Source organism: Neodiprion fabricii, chromosome 6 (genome assembly GCF_021155785.1).
Source record: "Neodiprion fabricii isolate iyNeoFabr1 chromosome 6, iyNeoFabr1.1, whole genome shotgun sequence".
NCBI lineage: Eukaryota > Metazoa > Arthropoda > Insecta > Hymenoptera > Diprionidae > Neodiprion > Neodiprion fabricii.
The window spans coordinates 21,990,506-22,009,818 of record NC_060244.1 but is presented as its reverse complement, the minus strand read 5'-3'; the positions used below and the strand labels follow the sequence as shown (position 1 = coordinate 22,009,818).

Here is a 19,313-nt window from a genome sequence, read left to right as displayed (position 1 = left end):
AGCTGCCGCGTTAGTCGGATGCGGAGGCAAGAAGAGAAGAGAGGAGAGAGGTGAGGAGAGGAAGAGAGGCTGGCAGCTAGGCGGGAGGTCTAACAACGTGATCGTGGTTCAAGCACTCCCCAAGGATCAGGAGCAACTACTCTTTCCTCGCGTAGTTGTTTCAGCTCCTCGGCGTAAGGGTGTGCGGATTATTTGCGCATCTGTGTGTGTGATCCGTCGCACCCTCTGTGCACCTCGTGCCTGATCCGCCTTTACGGCGCCCTCGCGCACGTACGTCGTTGCTCTCCAACTAGACGTGCCAACCCTTTACCCTCATCTCCAAGGTATTTAGCGTCCGACCGAAGATTCCCGCGAAATATAAACGCGCCCCTAAACCTTTCCTATATCCCAGAGCCCCACTTTCCTTCGAATTGAATTATTGGTATCGATGCTTTGATAGCCAACTCTACCTCTCTCTCTCTCTCTCTCTCTCTCTCTCTCTCGCTCGCTCGCTCGCTCTCTCGCGTTTTTCACACTTTTCGCACCGGTGGTGCCCGTCTACGTGCAATTGCCGCGGTGCGGATTTCCCTGCGGCACAGAGTTGTTAACCTTTCAACTCACTTCTACAACGCTCAACGCGCAAAAGTTGGGCGGCTGGTTTTACCGCAGCTCGGCCTGTTTTTACAGGTTATATCGAGTTTGGTAATTTACATTTTCGGCTGTTTATTATACCCGTACAGATGTATGTGCTCGATTTAGATAATAATTATTTTTTTTAGATTATTACTGAATTTTTTACAAGTAAAACGAAAGCGAACATTTCTATCTAATTCTTCGCTTTTACAGTTTGCCGATTTAAATTCAGCTACAGGCACAGACAGTTAATTACCAAAATTACGAAATGCTCGTCCGTTCTTTGAGGAACAGTAATGAGGGACTCGCTTGGTAGACGTGGTAACAGAATTTAGCACTTTGCGAGTCAGAACGTACACCGTTATTCAATCAAATTAAAAGCTAAGGATTCCGGATTAATGGCTGCGGATCAGGGACCTATAATAACAATTCAGAGATGGATAGATTTTCAGGATCTCTCGTGCTAGCTGATGCACTTTTGTGTCATTTGGATATCCGTCGGCTTCGCAGTCGTGCTACATGTAGCAAAACGTCTCAATTCTCACACGCGATATTCGTTGCTGGGAGCTCAATTTAAATACGATTTGCAAAACTTATCACAGTGTAATCCGAATCAGGAATATATGATTATAGAGTCTGACACTGGATTGAGCTTTGAATGAAGAAAGACTCAACTTTCGCTGTAAACATTATCTCCTCTTTCGTTGCTTTCTCACTCTTCGTTCGATGGCTAAAAATAACCGATAAAAATTCGGTTTACGCCTTCGGATACCTTGTCGAGACTGATGCATCGTAAACGTCGTTCCAGCGCCTACCGCGATTATAAATTTCTATTCAAACGCAGACAAGACGCGTCTGTTCCTCGTGCAGAATCCGGGGAGCAATTACTCACGCTCTAAGTAAACCGCGGAAAGACGGGCGGCGCGAGGCGAGTCTGCCTGGTCCAGGAGGCACCGCGAACCTCGAGCGACCGCCAGTCTTGGTTACAGCTTTGGCAGTGGTGTTTTGGTACCAGTTAACGGTGCGGGACGAAAGAAGACCGCGGTGCCGATGCCAGGCCGATAGAACCGCGCCTCGGGGCATTTCCGTTGGAACCGCGTTTTGGACGGAAAACCGGAAGTTGAAACGAGTCGTTGAGATCTTGGATGGAAGTGGAAGAAGAAACATCGTTCTTGTAGCACGTGTTATGGTCCATTACGGCTGCGCGAAGACGGACAGCGGTGGAATCGAATGCTTCGTCGAGTTTAGTGAGTTCGCCTAATTCGTCCGGAGCATGTCGGTGGAATATACATAGAGATAAAGGTGGAGTGGCGGAAATATATGCCGCATGTTTCGCTGAAAAATTGTTGCTCCGTTAATGTGAAACGTGCCGTGGTCTGGAGGTTTCGCGTTCTCTCTGCATGTCACGGATCCGAAACGGGTTCGGATAATCGAGTCAGGGCTAACTTCGTTCGGTTCGTTTTCACCGGTTTCCTTTTTCCTTCCTTTCTCGTTCTTCCGAAAAAGGCCTGACCTCGGCACGCTGCTCGTCGGGCGGAAAAGAGATATCGCTGATCAGAGAAACCCTAGTCTTAATCAATGCCGTGGCGGTAACGCCAAAGAACGTCCTTTGATACCGTGAGCTGATTAGAAAGACTGATCCTAACTAGGCCGTATAGACCAAATGCTAATTAACGGAGATTGGACCTTGCGTACGGTATACCGAACTCGTGTAACGGTTCAATTTGTGATCCTTAAAAATTACGGACTGCCCGACTTTGATCTTGACCCCATGGTACGTTAAGCTATTTACAGATAAACGATCCATCCTAATAATTTCCACGATCCGGTATCTTGAACGCGCTCGCAGCGGCTTATCCGACGGTTCTTCTTCAGTCTTTGAGATAGGAAAGATAGGCGCGCGGGTTCGGTTCGAAAATCGATCGCCGGGTGATCCCGGAGCGATTGAGTATCGCAATATCTTGTGTTTACTCTTCAAAGCTTAGCTTCGCAACCCCATTAATACTTGGTAAGGTTTGGCGGCCTCGGGGTAGCGGCTGAGAGAAGCTATACAAACCGAAAATGTTTCCTTGACACCCTTCGTCGAGGCGGTCTCTAGTCCTTTGCTCTTCTCTTTCCCATCTCTCTCTCTCTCTCTCTTTCTGTCTCTCTCTTCCTTCCTCGCTCTTTTTTCTTCTTGTACTCCAGTTAACATAAACTCCGCGTAACTCGGAAACGCCGCTAAAGCGTAATGTAATCACAGAAGTATTTTTATTTGGTATAAATAACCTGATGTATGTATATCTAAGAGCAGAGGAAAGGCACGAGTAATGGAAGATTTTTCAATTCCTCGCGGTTTATTGAATAATATTTGAACGTGATTAAAAAAATCCCGTCAAAAAATTCGTACAGATATTATGTATTATACATATCTGTCTGTCAAACTTCCTACACTGCGAAAGGCATAAATCGTGATTCTTATAGTCAACTGTTGATTCGCGATCCATCCGCAACGTCAGTCACGTATTTAAAATCAGCTACTTGTTCCCCACTTTTAACTCCTGTTTACATTTTCAACTCGCAGAAGAATCAACGAGCGCTCGCCTGTCCGTTAACAGACGTAAGATTGGCGCCATGGCCAGGTTCATAGAGCTTCTGGCAACTATCGGTTCGTTTATACTGATGTTGGTGACGCTCCCCTTTTCCCTCTGCTTTACGTTCAAAGTCGTACAGGAATACGAACGCGCCGTTGTGTTCAGGATGGGCCGTCTCAAAGGTGGTGCTTATGGTCCAGGTACGAAAACTATATAATCGATTCACACTCACGAGTATAAAATGCTCAACGGCTTGTTTGACATTGAAAATAGTACGAGTACTTTAATATTTTAACGGCAATAATTAGGAAGGTAAACAAAAATTTTCACCGAAATTCAGATCTGACATCGTAACTTACAAATCTTGAAGCGATAAGGAACCTTAAACGTATAACATAAACGATCCCGAATTCTTATTTGTATAATACGTCGTACGTCGTACTGTTAGATCGAAGAGAAAACTTTCTGTCGAACAAATGTCTAAAACGCGTTCTTTTTCTTTGTTATTCATCCTCTTCTCGGAAGACGCTGAAATAAAAAATATACCGCGTGTGTTATTCTCTCACGTACAAAAAATAAATAAAAGAGAAATGAATCATAATTTACACAACAGATTTCAGTCTCTCAGCTGATTTTATCGCTACTCAGGCGATGATTTCTGCCGTCGTAACGGAGGGAAAGATTATTTGTAAAGACGGAAAAATTCACATACTTGCGTAACTGTTTTATGATTCATTTACCGTAACCCTGTAACTATGTATGGCATAAGAATCACGACGAGTGATATGCTTATTTTAGGCTTTCCATAACTGACGAATATTAATCGTGAATCGAATCGAAAAACATCTGCCGATTAATCGCCTTGTATCAATTTGTACCGATTGAATATTCATTTTACGGTTCATGACACCGAGCACGAGTAGTAGAGTCGATCCGAATTCAGTTCTTGACTGAAAGCAGCTTCGGCAGATGCAATCTCAGAGTTTCGAAGGTTTCGTTTAAACGACGTATCGGCGACAGAAGTGCAGGCAGCGGTTGTTGAACGATCAGTAGCAACGGTCCTCGGTTCGGTCAGTGGTCAGACCACGCGGCGCAGCGGTTGCGGCGAGTAGTAGCGGTGGCCACGTAATATTGCTACTAGCCATTGCGGATTAGGAATTACGAAAATGGAGATGGGAAAATGGTCGGCGGTACTTAGGCAAGCTGAAGCTTCTCTGGGCACGTAAACTCGAAGCTGGAGGCTTTGACGCAAAGCGACGGAGGGCATTTGAGCGAACGAGAGACTCGGAGGAAGTTCGACGAAGTATGTAGATAGGTAGACGAATGGATGGATAGAAGGGTAGATGGATGGGTATACACGTAGGCACGGGCGTCTATAAATTCGCGACGAATCTGCACCTCAAGGGCGTGCAGTGTGATATATGTGTACGGGTCAAAGCACGGCAAAGACCTTATTGCTTTTCCACCAGGGACCTTTTTCGTCATGCCTTGCGTGGACAACTGCGTCCTCGTCGATATGAGGACCGTATCCTTCGACGTACCGCCGCAGGAGATCCTCACCAAGGACTCTGTCACCGTCAGCGTCGACGCGGTCGTTTATTACCGAATCAAGGAGCCCCTCAACGCGGTGGTAAAGATAGCGAACTACAGGTGAGTCCTTCCGATCACCCGTAAATACATGACCGAGGAATTTCGAGTCTCTTACTCAATTTCCTTTCCGCAGTCATTCCACCCGGCTTCTGGCATCCAGCACCCTGCGCACCGTCCTCGGCACACGTAGTCTGGCGGAAATACTCTCGGAGCGAGAAACCATATCGCACACGATGCAGAGCTCGCTCGACGAGGCGACCGACCCTTGGGGCGTTAAGGTGGAACGCGTCGAGATGTAAATATGTTATGCACACCTTTCGCTTCGCGCTCAGCCTCCCGCGTCCTTCCTCCCTTTACTCGTAATTAGGTACGCGTCCCAGAACTGCAGCTCCTTGGACGATTCTATAAATCTTGGCTCGCTCCCTCCTGCAACTGTCGTCCCATTTTCTCCTCCCCCAAGGACGGCCTCTTTTTCTGCCCTAATTCCGCCGTCACCCCTTTCTCCGCGAGCCTCCGTCGCACATATTCCTCGATTACACTCACCTCGCCGTTCGGTTGATGCAGAAAGGACGTTCGGCTGCCGGTTCAACTGCAGCGAGCTATGGCAGCTGAAGCCGAGGCTGCGAGAGAAGCCCGGGCCAAAGTAATCGCCGCTGAGGGTGAGATGCGCGCATCTCGTGCTCTCAAAGAAGCGAGTGACGTCATATCCGAAAGCCCGGCAGCTCTTCAGGTGAGTGGATTAAACATCTAGCGTTATGCCGTTGGTTTACTCCTGCAGCACCGTCGTGCGAAAGTAGCGTGTCGAGTATGTGAAAAAGGCCGGAGCGCTTTCGTCCTATTTTCTATATTTCGGTTTGTTTTTTCATTTTTATCCACCCTCGCTCTATCTCTTTGCCATCTCGCGGGATCGTGTCATTTGAATCGAGAACGGTCCAATCGTGCGCAAGAATCGAAGTTCGTTTTGTCAATTCTCTACTGACGAGGTATTTTGTCACAATAACGTTACGCTCGGTCGACCGATTCGATTGACGCGCCATTTCACCCCCCTTGGGTGTACATATGACACGGTTCCATTTTACTCTCAGTCTCGCGAATCCACTGACGGTGACAGGTGATAAGCGGCAATCTCTGTCCCGACTCGGAGATCGATCTTTTCGACCGTATAACGCTGTAACAGTGTAACGAATTCATTTCCTTAAAATAACAAGACCGTTGCTCGTGCTCAAGATTCACCGATACATCACGTTGACGGAATTTTCGACTTTCCGATGCGCGTCGCTCGAGAAGTCGCGCGACTCGAGACAGAAACGGCAGTTCAGTTCTTCCATTTTCCGGAGGAAAGGTTTTCCAGTAACATAGGTACACGTACAGTTCCATCGCTACGTAGGTCTGAGTGCGGACTCCTTGCTGACGACTAAAGTGTCAAGCTTCTATCGTTGCAAGTAACGTTCAATTCCAGTGTCAGCAGCATCTTGCCTTTAATAACCAGGTTTGTAGCGTCGCTTTACTACTCTCTCTGGGGACGAAGTTATCGGTATGCCTGGTTCTGCACGCGAGCGACAAACGGTACTGAGACTGAAGCGTTGAGCTGCAGGTATAATTCAATCAATTTTTACCTCGATGTAGAGAAAACCGTCTTAAACGTCGAGGATTCAATTTAGTTACAAAGGGTCTAAAACCCAGTCTCCCGCCTCGTTAGACGCTTCTTAATTCGAACCGAGTCGGGATAATAATGGCAATGAAACGTTGAAAGCCGAATTGCTCCCTTGAATTATTAATCCCTTCGCTATTCTGAAAATTAACGCACTGAGACCTTCGTCGGCTTACCCGTTCCTCGTGTCGTACCTATCTCTAGAGGAAACTATTACACCTACGCCTCCAGACCGTGCCGAGTCACTCGCTCCTCCGGAAGTAACGCGCGGATCTCGAACGAGTACAATGTAGCTACGTGTGCCAGAGGTATGGGAAACGGTCATAATTCTGCAACCTCTGTCTGGATAAAACATTCTCGAGCGTAAGCTTTGACGCATCGCCGACCCCATTGTTGGTTGGTCCGGTATTTCTAACGCTATTCACATTTAATATCCTACTATAAGTTACGCCGGGGGAGAATGAGGTGTATAGTTGTGGGTGCGGGGGGATCGGGAACGCCCAAATAAATCTTGGCTAATGCGTTCATTCGAAAATAAATAAATTCTCTTATTCTGTTTGGACAGCTGCGTTACCTGCAAACCCTGAACAGCATTTCTGCGGAGAAGAATTCCACGATTATATTCCCCCTGCCCGTTGACCTTCTCGCACCTTTTCTATCACTTGGACAGCACCAATTCCGCCAGCCGCTTCCACATACCTCCTAGGATTCACTTCAGCTTATACTCAAGGCTGTTTAATACGGATCACGGATAGCTGGTACTTCTTGCCAGTGAACAGAGGTTATTATTCTTGTGTCAGTATCACTCGAACTCCTATCATTGACAATGAGTTCAATTTCAACAACGTTTGCAGCGTTTACTCTGCAAACAAACTGTACGGAATAAAGAACGATTCGAATTCAGAGGAACGGAAGGAACGTCGCGTGACTTGATAAAGTAAAGTATTTCTTAGTACTTCAAAATTTATACACGAATAAACCCACGAGCTTCTATCATCTGCATCATGTTCGTATTCTACTCGAGACACGTTCCATTCAATTTTGGTAAATATACAGTTTACATGAAAATAGAAATGTCAAGTTAGTAACTGTAACAGTATCGATCAAGTATCGTCGTTTAATATTTACGACGATGTGATGCAATTCAGAAAGGGTCGAACAGACTGTAATTACCATTGCAATAGCAAGTGCAGGGTGTATTAATTATTCAAGCCCGCATTGGCCGCGACAGACGTCCGCAGCGTATCGAAAGGTGAAACAAAAATGAACGAACAATGACCTTATATTCCAACTATAATTGGAATCGCTACTGTATTGAACCAGGCTGCTCCGAGTGCAGCTGAAAAAGCGTAAAACTCGATCCTGAGCCGTTGCTTGCCACGAATCATATATCACTGAATGTCAATTAACGGCTTTCTGGTTGGTTAGATTTTTTCCGGATATCATCACCAGTGAATAATGAACATTGCCGCATCAATTTACGAACAATCAATTATATCGTGTAGCACATCATGGAACGCGAATAATGGCTTGTGGAAAAAATCACCAACTGTGCGGGGATTTTTCATTAGAAATTTACAATTTACCTTGGGCTAGAATCCAATCTCCGAAATGATTCTCAACACTGAAAATCCAGACGTGGTACAATTAAAACGGAATGGCAATTTCACTTGGCATTTCGCAACGATGATACGGAATGGATTTTTCCACAGGCAACCGATGTATTATCTAGATTTATGTATACAGACGAAGTGATCGGTTGAAATCGAAAAATCTCAGTTTTTCAAAAGTATCAATCGTTAAATAGCGCCTAAAAAGCTCACTCTACGTGTAAATTTACTGCATCGTTTTTCGGAATCGGCCAAACGTGTAGCGCAAAATTTCAACTTTCTACCACCAGCCAGCCTCCGACTGTGCTCGAACCGTTGTTCTCAGGTGTTAGTGCAACCAACTGAAATGACCTTAGCGGTCCCAACTCTATTATCTAGTTATTAATTAAGCCTTCTGCATCCCCGGGAGGGTTTTGGTCCACTAACTTTCGGTGAGCGGAATAGTTGCGAGTTCAGCGCTAAACCTTGTCCCGTTATCCAGGAGGACTTGGACGAAATACCAATTCTCTTGCTGAACGAGCGACAGCTGTACATACAACTGTGGCCTGCGAAACGCAGCGTCGATCGGGTAAGTTGTGAAATTTTGAAGGGATTTATATCGAGCTTCATTATTTCAAAATTTGGAGTCGTTTTTCACGCTACGAATATCAACTATGAAAATTGAAGAGCGTACTAAAATTATTGTCTTGATTCGTTGGAACACGTGCTGTATTTGTCGAGCCTTGTCTTACCATTTCTTGAAAGTATAATTTGCTATCGAAGGGGAGGGAGCTCGCAAAAAAGCCACGCTTTCGTTCCATCTGTTTCAAATATCACGTTTGCGTTTCGACGGCGGGCGAATCGTGGAGGGAAAAAAGCATTGAAACAATAAACGCTCACAATTCTTCATTTCTGTACCAGCTGCTGGCTCGCGAATTCGATTCTATTCAATTCCCCTGCAGCAAATAGCGAGCGAGGCCTCCGGAATGGGAAATAAACAGGGAATTCAATCAAACCTGTCGCGTCAAAGATGTCAATGGCGCGTCGCCCGCATCCCTCGTTCGCCGAATGCCGGCATCAGCTCACCTCGAGCCTATAATACACGTGTCCAGAATGCTTTGACGAAACCACGCGAAATACACACAACCGTCAGCTCTAGCCGGATCGTGCGGCATAGCTAGCATCCGGTGTAGAACGTTGCTGATCGGTATTCACCAGAACTTCGAAGACTGCGCGATGTCTTTCACCGAACCCGTCTTGGCCGCGTAAACATCGATCCCACCGTTTCGTGGGCAATAAACATCCTGATTTAGACATGAATCAATTTGATTTATATCCCCTCGAGTGAATCGAGGCGCCTCGTTTTCCCTGAATTTATGCGAAATAAATGTATGCGAAAAATTGTCAATAAATCGACGAGAATGGCGACGCGTATTTCTCGTACAAGAAAGAAAGAACAAAACAAAAGGAAGACGAAGATGAGGAAATCATCGATCCGTAGAAATGTATTTGCTCGATTTGACTTGTGTGCGTGAGAGGGTAAGTAAAGAAGAAAAAGATGGAAAAAAAGAATGCAAACCTTTATCGTTATCCTTGCATCAATTTATCGTTAAATATTTTCTTCGGCCAATTTCCCCCGCTGTGGATGGTTGAATTTTTTTTCTTACTCGAACCTACGTCAAGACCAGGGATTTCCATCGCTTCAATTTCTGGGGGCTGTGCAGGGACCACTTTTAAGGGAATTGCTTTAATGCCCCTGTTGAATATGATGCTTTTCGAGTTCTCTCGACTCGATTCACAGCTGAATTGGACGGCTAGGTCTGCCTCCTCGAAACGGCGCGGACTGGTCAACGGAAATCCCACATTGCTGCAGAAAGCCCGCAACTGTTTACCATAAAAGGGAACGCCGTGAAATATTTTTTCGATAAACCCATCTCGCTGGATGAAACATAAATACATTTCCAACGCTGCGAGAGTACGGTCAATAAATTGTTACGGCTTTTGTACCTCAACTGTAATACTTTCATTTTGTATTCACAGAATGGTAGTTGCAGGTGTGATGGTTGCACTGCGAGTGTAAATACATGCCCGTTATCCACGATATTTTTTCAATTCGATTTCCCGTTCACAAATTGGCGTAATAATCAAACCATCGTACCCTCGACGCTCTGCAGCCTTGTTTGAATATAGAGAATAGTAGGTACGACTAAAACCAAAAACAAATTTCACTGAGCACCGGGGTTCAAAGTTCAACGACCCTTCAACGCGTATGTAACCTCCACCTCTATTTGCCCGATGTAACTAAATATCAACGGAATCATCAATCGCGGGTAAGGCGGGGCAAACATGATCTATATTTCACTGTGGGATTGATCGATGACCGGTCGATTTCATCGCCTCTTTTCTCTCACGAATATTAGGCATCTGGTAATTCCGATGGTGGAAATATACCCGTTTCCCTTCTTTTTCACGCCCCCGCTACTCACCCCATTGTACAAAGATTAAACAGCTCAGTTCGCACTTTGCTGAGCCAATACGATGTAGCGCCAGTCACAAATATTGACACTTGAGCTGATGCCCATTGTTGGTGCTGCGAATAGGTGCTCGAGGCTCATCACGATCGGAAATTTACGGATTACAGCATGGGTTTAATATCCCCCCACCGACAAATGGCGCTTGATTTTTATCGTTCGACGACAATAAGGAACAGCTGTACACGCCTCGATTTCCATGCGACTGAATATCTAGCGAGTTTTTCAAGTTCCTCAGCGATGCGATAAGTTTCGCTTTGAAAATGTTAAAGGAACCAGGTATAGTAGATACGGCGAAAGATTCTTCGCTGAATCGCAACAGAGGTTCGCACAGCTTGAAGTAGTGCATTATGTGTAAGGAAAATGCACTCCGCGTGCAGCTGATGGAAAATACTCGAAAGTTGACGATCCAACGAACGCTTCTTCGGACTTGGCTGAGATCCTCTTCTTCTCCTATCTTCTTATTCCTACCCTTTCTACCTTTCCTTGGATCCGTTTGATCTTGGTGACATAGTCAACGGTATATTACTTTATTTGGAGCGGGAGAAAATACGCCAGCGATTTTTCGGAGGGACAAAGGGCTTGGGGTGAAAGTAGTTTCAGCCCCTTGGGATCCCGTAACCTACTTTTCAGGTTCGGCCTTTCCAAGCTGTCTTCTGCAGCTCGCGCGAGGCGCAGATCGAACGTCTCGTAATCTGATTTCGGTTTTAATTCAGCCAGCTCTCACGCCATGGGGAATCGCAATTTTGGAAAGAGTAATTTTTGTTGGTGAAATAAGAGCGCGCTTTAGCGGGACTGTAAATAGAAGACGGAATCGAGGGTCGAGACAGAGAACCGGAGGGTCGAAGGTCCCGGGAAACCTTCTCGAACAGCTTCAACCGCGTTCTACAGGCGCCTTGGGCGCCACGGGGTAAAGAATTTGAAGAAAGCAGCGTCGGAGGGGAGACGGAAGTATAATTCTGATCTTATTCGGGAGAATTAACGGCCGCGTTATGTAAAAAGCTGGCATTATCATATATTAAAGAGCACTCCTACCCTCGACGGTCCCACCGCCCCCTCGACTCGGGGGTGGGGATATTCATTGCAGAACAAACGGGTCAAGCAATGAATACGGCGCACAGTTGCTCTCGTTCTCCCCCTCGGTTTTCAAGCCACAAATAGAGGTATTCAGGATCGTTGAAACGTCGTGTATTGTTTGTTTTCGCGGACAAAGAGCCTCGCGATGGCGTTTTCGGTTCATTTCAACTGGTTAATTACCGTTATCACATTACTTTTATTCACCCGGCACAGCCTCAGGCTACTTGACAAATTCCACGCGACTGCGTAGAGTAAAAATTCATTCAAACGCGGAACCGTTGTAGCTTCGCAAAATCGTTTGTATTACTTAGGAGCTGTGTAAAATTTTTAGTATTCGGTTGAATTCAGCGCTATATTTTTAGGGAGAATTTATAATCCCATAAATTTACGCACATTGCCGCAAGATCGATGGTCGCGAATATTTCAGCCGCGAACCGTTTGCCGGAACTATATTATACATATAGACGGTTTCCGGGGTAGCGTTTCAGCGCAACGAGAGTGTAACTCGGGCGCGCTTCTGACTCAGGGCTGAACTTTCTTCGATTTAAATTCATAGAATCGACCAAACATGCGCGAGCTACGCGAAACTATCATTGTTTTAAATTTTCAACGCGAAAAGTAGCATCTGGAGCACGGTCGGACAGTCAACTTACACCGTTGGATAACGGAATGGAGCTGTGTAGCAGCAATACGGACGTGCACTATTACTGTACGTGTATCACATAGTCGAGAGGGAAAAGTGGGGTGGAAAACAGGGTGAGATGACGGGGAGAATAAGAACGCGAGGCGGGCGGAGACCTCGGAATCTTGTGTAGGTATTCGTTCAACGGCGCTTCGCGCCTCATACGAGGAATGAATGCCTCGTGGGAATAAATATTTGAAACGTATGCACGAGCCGGGGAAAGTTCCGCTTGCGGGAGCCGAAGAAAGGAGTGAGAAAAAAAAATTGGAACAAAAGTAAAACAAAAAAAATAAATAAATAAATAAAAACACGGAAAAATGAGTTGAAAAACAGAATGAAAAATACGAGAAAGAAAAGAAGAATAAAAAAGAAAAAATTACGTCGTCCAACAACCACTCACTCGGAGCAACCGAGTTTAAGCCGGCATTCAAACGCTGCGGAAGAGTATTTTCCGTCGCCTGTACAGAGCTTTCGGGTAGTGGAATAAAATTTCATTCCCAAGTCCGCAAATGAAAGTCTGGTAAAGTAAGATTCGCTTCTACCACCATCAGCGAAAAAAGGTGTCTTGTATTTATACAGTTTAATATCGCCGCTGTAGAATCGCGAATCTACATACGTATCCTGTTTCCTCCTCCTTCCTTTTGTTGTTTAAGAGACAAATTTCACGCCTGTCTGACGTAGCCGGTAACTGGTAATATGAGAGGAAAAAAATGACACCACCTCGAATTCTGGGCTTAATAATTGAGAGAGCCTTAATTATACGGGAGTTCATATATGCCTACTCAAAAAGTAATTCGTTGGACCAACAAATTTTAGTACTCGTACAGTCACAACAAGAATTTCAACTGACAATGCAACAGTTTTCGCTGCAACAGTAAAGGTCTTGCAAGCATAGCCAGGTGGAGTTTTAATGTAACGAACCTGTCAGTGAAACTTATAAAATTCTAGCTGTTGAATATAATATTTCGTTTATGACTGTACTAACACTAAAATTCGGAAGCTGAACGAATTTTTTTTTTCGTGATACAAAATCAGAGAAAGAAACAACGTTCTATTTTAATGCAAAGCGATACGCATGTAATTACGTTACACGTTGAGATACCATTTTTCCATTCATGATTTACAAACCCGCATCATGCCAGCCATCCAAGCACGGTATGCGCCTAACGCTCCATTGACGTTGAGTGGCTCCTGGAGATCGGTGAAAAAAACTTGATTCACGATCAGCCTCGATACGTATAGTCGAGTGATACTTAATAATAGAGTGGACATTCAATGCCTCTTGAAACGCATTTTCGGAAGTAATTCCAGTGAATAAGAGAATCCGTCAATGGCGCACTCTTTGCTAATTGACTGATATTAGGAAGGTATTAGTGAAACCTTTGATGCAGTATTCCTGAATTCGAAACTTCGTGAATAAGGGGAATTCGGGTTTCAGGGTTTCATTATGCAGCCTCTTAAAGTTGGCGTAACTCCCACGGCTCGTAAATATGAGTTACGACTGGTAGAAATAGGTCGTCGTACTTCCGTGCACACGCTTACATGCATTCACACATGTGCGTGATTCCCTTCGCACACAGATTTTCAAGCCTATATTTTCTTAGGGACTGTGTGTCCGAGCTGTGGTAATAATTCATGGAGAGATAACATCACAAGTGAATAATAAGGGCGCAGATGTTCGCGTGTCCCTGACTTGTAGATCAGCCACTGCCTTTTTCGATTGATAAAATTGATTCAAGTCGCGTACTGATCAAATATCGGTTCATTTCGTCATATATTAGCTGCTTTCAAGGGCATTACCGTAAAAATTATTTTCATAAACTTCAAAATGTATGTACACCATTCAGCGATGATTAATATTTTCATAAATTATACAATTAAACTAAATTCACTTAGTCATTGGACGGATGCGTATCATTTTGCAAACGAACTTTATACCTCCCTTCGAATCAGAATCGACAGAACAAATGGAAATAATCACGCATCACTGCCTATACAGCTTCTGTTTATTTCGCCGTGAAATTTTGAATCCATCTAGTAATTATATCGTGCAACCATCTATAGTTGCGAAATGGTGACATATCAATACCGTTAACAAGTTTGTAAAGAAATTGATTAGGTACTATCAAACGGCAAAACGAGGTACTTACGAATATATTTTTACTTTTGTATCTTCGTTTTCAAAATTCCGTGGATCCAATTAGTCGTGTTAAATTCAATTTACCTCATATTTCTCTCCCACTCCCCTCCTCTTCTTCCATCTATCGTGTTCGAGGGTTCAAAGTCAATTTATTTTCCAGATACGTTGTATCATCTATCTGACAGACGGGAAACTCGTTCTAATTTGAAATTCTGCGGCGTTTAATTATCTATTCGGCGAACTGATGATACCTAATCACATTAGAATCGAATCAAGAATTGATTCTGAACAACTAACTGCCTTTGCGCGATGTAACGTGAAGTGATACGTAATCTATTCCACGTCTTCCAGGCCTCGCGTGAAACGATTCTACGAGGGTACGTTTAATGTTCGTCGGATCGTTAAGCCTTAACAAGAAGCTTTCTACCGCGCAGCGGAGACTGGAAGACCCTCTGCCGCAGGGTATTACACGGAGTTGATAATTCCTGAGAGACATCCCGACGAATATGTATAACAGAGAAAAGCAGGTTGGGGTGAATTTAAGGAGCGTTCAGAGCACATCTCACACATAACCTGAATGAAACGTACGCGACTCGTGGGGGTTGAAAAAAATGAACCCTCCTCGCTCGCGTCGCGACAAAGCTCACGGGAACGTTTACCGTTAATGCGGCTTATTTATCGGGCTCAGATTCCCGGAATGAGAGTCTGCCGGTTCGAAGGGGAGGTAAGATGATTTTCGAGGGAAATCGTGCGGGGTCTCAAATCCCGAGATTCACACTGCAGGGTTCCGAATCCTAACGACGCGTGAAGCCGAGTCTGACTTGAATAGACAAATCGCGAACGATATAAGGCGTGAGTAACTGATAGCGGTAAGCCCAGTGGACGATGCCAACAGGTGTTTCCTGGTAGACCCAGGGAAATGCTGTCTTTCCGCCGTTTAGTCCTCCGAATATGCCTCGCGCACACGGACCAGTTGGCTGGGAAGCCACCTGAAAGCCTCGCGATAAAGCAACCGAGTTTCCATGAACCCGTGGCGGGGGGGGGGGGGGGGGGGGACGTGTCACGCGAGGATAGCTCGTCTCGAGACGAGAATGAAAGACCGGAAATGATAGGAGGGAGTCCAAGGAAGAGGACCCTTCGTAACTAGGTCAATGTAACAAGACAATCGTTCGATCGTAAGGTCGACCGCAGTTTTCATCATCAGGATCAAAACGTGAGAAGCTTGCGTCGGCGGTCACATCCCACGAACGCTTTTTCCATAGTCTCCAGCCGTCTTTGGTACATCGCATGTCTTTCAGCCAGGTCTCGTGGTCTTTGAGCTTTGAAGCGAGCCTGAAACTGGGAGTTTCTCTGATTAAAGTTCTCTGATAAAGCGAAACACGGTAGTTGAGAACAACGTGCAAGCACACTTCAAGTCCGGGTTACGCTTATCAATTAGAAGCTTCTTCAGGTTACATTGGCGTATCTGGTCCCGCTGTCACCTCTTAGTGATGGTTTGCTCTCAGAAGATTCCTTTTCTGGATCTTCACCGTGTATTTTGAATCGAATGAGCATTGAGGGCGGTGAGGGCGAGGTTGATTCGCTGGGATTCGTTCCCCGCTAATTTTTTTAGATTTTTTTTTTTTGATTCCCGTTCCCGTTTGCCACGGGGCATTGAAATTCGTGGGGCTACGATAACGCCGACCGTAAGCTATCATTAATATTAAATCTCCACCGATTATGGGGGATAAACATCTTAGGCTAGACCGGAGGTGCCATCCAACCGCCATTAGTGTCGGCTACCCTCTGCTGCCCCCAGAAGCTCCAAAAGGTCGGAATCGACGGTTCGACCGTAACGAGAATTTACTAATGACCACCTCAGGCTCACCACTGACCTAGAGCACTGACCGTTGGGGCGTAATTGCGTCGCGAGTAACCATGAGATAAAACTCAACATTCTCCGCTGGAAAAATCATCCGCCGATATCGGAAGCTAACCAAATACCGTAGATATGGGAGTACGAAAGAGCAAATACGGATTTGTTTTTAAACGTTTATAAAAATAGGTGGCCTTCGGCGTTTTTCAATCATCTGTCTTTATTTTTGTGCTCTGTTCAGGATTAACGCGGGGGACTTTCACGATTCCACGGGTTTTGTTTTGTTAAATTGATCGTGTCTCGGTAATATTCACAAAATTCCCTTCTAAAAAAGGCATGTTGTATCAAATCTCGAAGTATCACTAGCTTGAAGCCGTTTTTCCGCGCATATGATGGATTGGATTCGTTTCAGTTTGATTTATCGAATATTGAATTCAATCAACGAAAGCGGTTTATTGCTGTTTCATAAAATCTAACGGGTATGTAATTATGTATAAAGCGATATATAACATATTAGCGTGGTTCACCTAATAAAACTATACTTTATTTAGTTGAAAATAATGTTAATACATTATCAACCAGTTCGTCTGGAACAATTATAGGGAAAATTTGAAGATGTGATTTTAAAGAAAGTTAGAAAGCAAAAATTAAGTTTTGCAACAGTAGAAGAAAAAATTCAGTTAACATGCATAATTTTACTTTTACCGGCTGGATCTACAGGACGTGGTTGTAATCTAACGGCGAATACTGACGATTGAATGCGTGTGTCGATTAAATAGAACCGCGTGTGTACCTTCATTCGAAATTAAGAATAATCAAAGGTTTATTCAAACTTTCTATGGAAATAAAATTTCAGAGCGTTAAATTATTGCCGGGATAAAATTGCGCGATTAAACAAAACGGCTATGACGAGACTTTAACGCCGATAAACATGGGCTAGTATAGTTTTTGGAAAGATCTATTTTCCCGTCGGGATACGAAGTTTCATGTACTTACGTGATACCACATTTTCACAACAGTTCCTCAAAGGTAAGCGAAACTTCGTTACCGGAAGAGGGATTTTACAAAGTTAATCTCCAGTTCGCCATATAGACGATCTCTGATATACTTCGACTCCATGACACCACCTGCCATCCAATAAAGCGCGAACGTGCGCTTTTCTCAACTGCAGGCGATGAATCAAACAAGGAACTGCACCGGCTGCTATGCTCAGCTCCGACCTGAATATACCCTACATCGCGGTTTCCAATGGTTCGCCAAATCGGTTCGGCGAAAAAAGGCTATGAGTTCTGCGCCTGCAGACTTAGCGGCTGATTTCTGCGCGGGAAGTAAAGTTAAATGAAGCGGGAGGGGAACTAATAACTAAAGAAAATTTCTTTTTTCCGAAGATATCAAGGAAAGTTTCAGGACTCCGGCTTTCGTTGAGTTCATTACAAAAAAAGATAATATCCGGCAAAGTGTGGGAGAAGGACTTGCCGTTAATTGTGCGAACATTATGTTAATTGTTTTCCGACAAGTCACCGTGTCACCTACCGAACTTGCAAGATCGAAGGGGAAACCTGAGAAATTTCCCTCATTAAGGATCTTTATCTCGGCAGTCGATCACCAAGCTACTTCCACGCCTTTAACTTCTCGTTCCGAAAACAACCGTACCACTTTTCACTAATCAGATGAAATCCGTTTAATCCCAATGTACTCTCGAGCTTGATAAACTTGTCGATGGCTGTGACATCCGTCGTATGACAACGCGGTACGTACTCGGTGAAAATGGTATTTTACCGGTGCCTCTCGGATTTCGAATGCCCATTAGTACAACCCTCTTTGAGTCGCATATTTTCCAGTAAAGCGGAGGCGGTAATGCTGAGTATTGTTCTCTGTCAAATATCCGGTGTTTAAACGCGGATCAGCAGCTGTATATAACGAGGGCAAGTACTCGAGTGTAATCGAGACGACGATCTGCGCAGTTTGAACTTGGACCCAAACCCAAGAGGCAGAAAATACGAAAGTGCATGAATAACCTAAACATCCTGAATTCGTTGACCAAGTCTAATAAAAACCATCTGTTCTCCAGGGTGATATCTCGACGGGGCTGCGCCATCCATCTTTCCGGGATCTCCCGCTCGGCGAGGATCAGATGGGAACGAGCGTTTTGTCGCTTTTGGACAGGATCCGAGATTGCAGTGGGACTTGCGGTTAACAGTTACGTCGCGAATGCTGATCGAGCGCATATTTTCTGCTTAGCTAGACAGAAGACAGCCAGCCGTTCATTCGATTCGGCATGTGATAGGAATAAATTAAGCGCGAAGCGTCAAATTATCGTATACGCCTTAAAGAGACACGCCCCGTCTCGGGAAAATTGATCGAAAGTAAAAATATCTTGGCGAAGAATCGAGGAATCGTGGATTTTATACCATCGTACTCCACACCGACGCGGCTTCGGAATAAACCAAGAGAAGTTCAAAGCGGCTGGAGGCAAATCCGAAACCGAGGTTGAAAAGCAGGGAAAGAAAACGGATCACCCTCTCCCGTCGGTGAAACCAACCTAAACTCAGTTTTCCCTCGAACGTGACGCGACAGATTGAATATTCCGGGGACGGAATTCAAGATGCCGTTTACTCGTTGACAGACGCGTTGACGTATTCTCTTCCACGCGAGTGGGGGTATTCATTTTTGGCAAAGAAAGAGGGAGAAAGTGACAAAGATAGAAAGTGGGAGTAAGAGAGACCGAGGCAAAGGGCCGAAGGTGGACTGGCGTGAGCGGCAGAAGCAACAGCAACAGCAACAGCAACGGCAGCGGCGACAGACAGTTACACTGAGAAATGGTTCCAATCACGTCAGACCTTTCGTATAGTAAAAAGCCAAGAAGAATGGCAAAGCGGGCGATATTTTATCGTCTTTCTGGGCGAGAGAATACCGCCCCCCTCCCGCCCGGCGGTTCCTCTGTCCATTCGCTTTTCCGTCCTACCACGCCAGAAGGTTCGTGGTGCGAGATTGCATGTTCAGCTTATCGTTG

At 45.0% G+C, this 19,313-nt stretch overlaps 1 protein-coding gene across 4 annotated transcripts; it reads left to right on the top strand.

Annotated features, from left to right (window-relative positions):
• The first annotated feature begins 1,579 nt into the window (after nt 1-1,579).
• Nucleotides 1,580-18,409, top strand: LOC124184328 (band 7 protein AGAP004871-like). 4 transcript variants are annotated; one of them, XR_006871170.1, is made up of 7 exons: nt 1,580-1,859; nt 3,176-3,385; nt 4,655-4,835; nt 4,909-5,070; nt 5,340-5,505; nt 6,992-7,207; nt 18,372-18,409. XR_006871170.1 is itself a non-coding variant. In XM_046573904.1 (6 exons), the coding sequence occupies exons 1-6, from the start codon at nt 1,799-1,801 to the stop codon at nt 7,130-7,132; spliced, it is 921 nt and encodes a 306-aa protein (XP_046429860.1). In that variant the 5' UTR covers nt 1,580-1,798; the 3' UTR covers nt 7,133-7,490. The 4 variants fall into 4 exon arrangements, 2 of the variants coding, with proteins under 2 accessions (XP_046429860.1, XP_046429861.1); XR_006871169.1 differs by lacking the exon at nt 18,372-18,409 and adding an exon at nt 7,281-7,490; XM_046573904.1 differs by lacking the exon at nt 18,372-18,409 and having other exon boundaries at nt 6,992-7,490.
• Nucleotides 18,410-19,313: the final 904 nt, after the last annotated feature.

Coding starts and splice junctions, on each gene's coding strand:
- LOC124184328 (XM_046573904.1), top strand. CDS start 1,799: ATGGTCCATTACGGCTGCGCGAAGACGGACAGCGGTGGAATCGAATGC. Junction 3,386..4,654: donor AGGTGGTGCTTATGGTCCAG/GTACGAAAACTA, acceptor CTTTTCCACCAG/GGACCTTTTTCGTCATGCCT. Junction 5,506..6,991: donor AAAGCCCGGCAGCTCTTCAG/GTGAGTGGATTA, acceptor CTGTTTGGACAG/CTGCGTTACCTGCAAACCCT.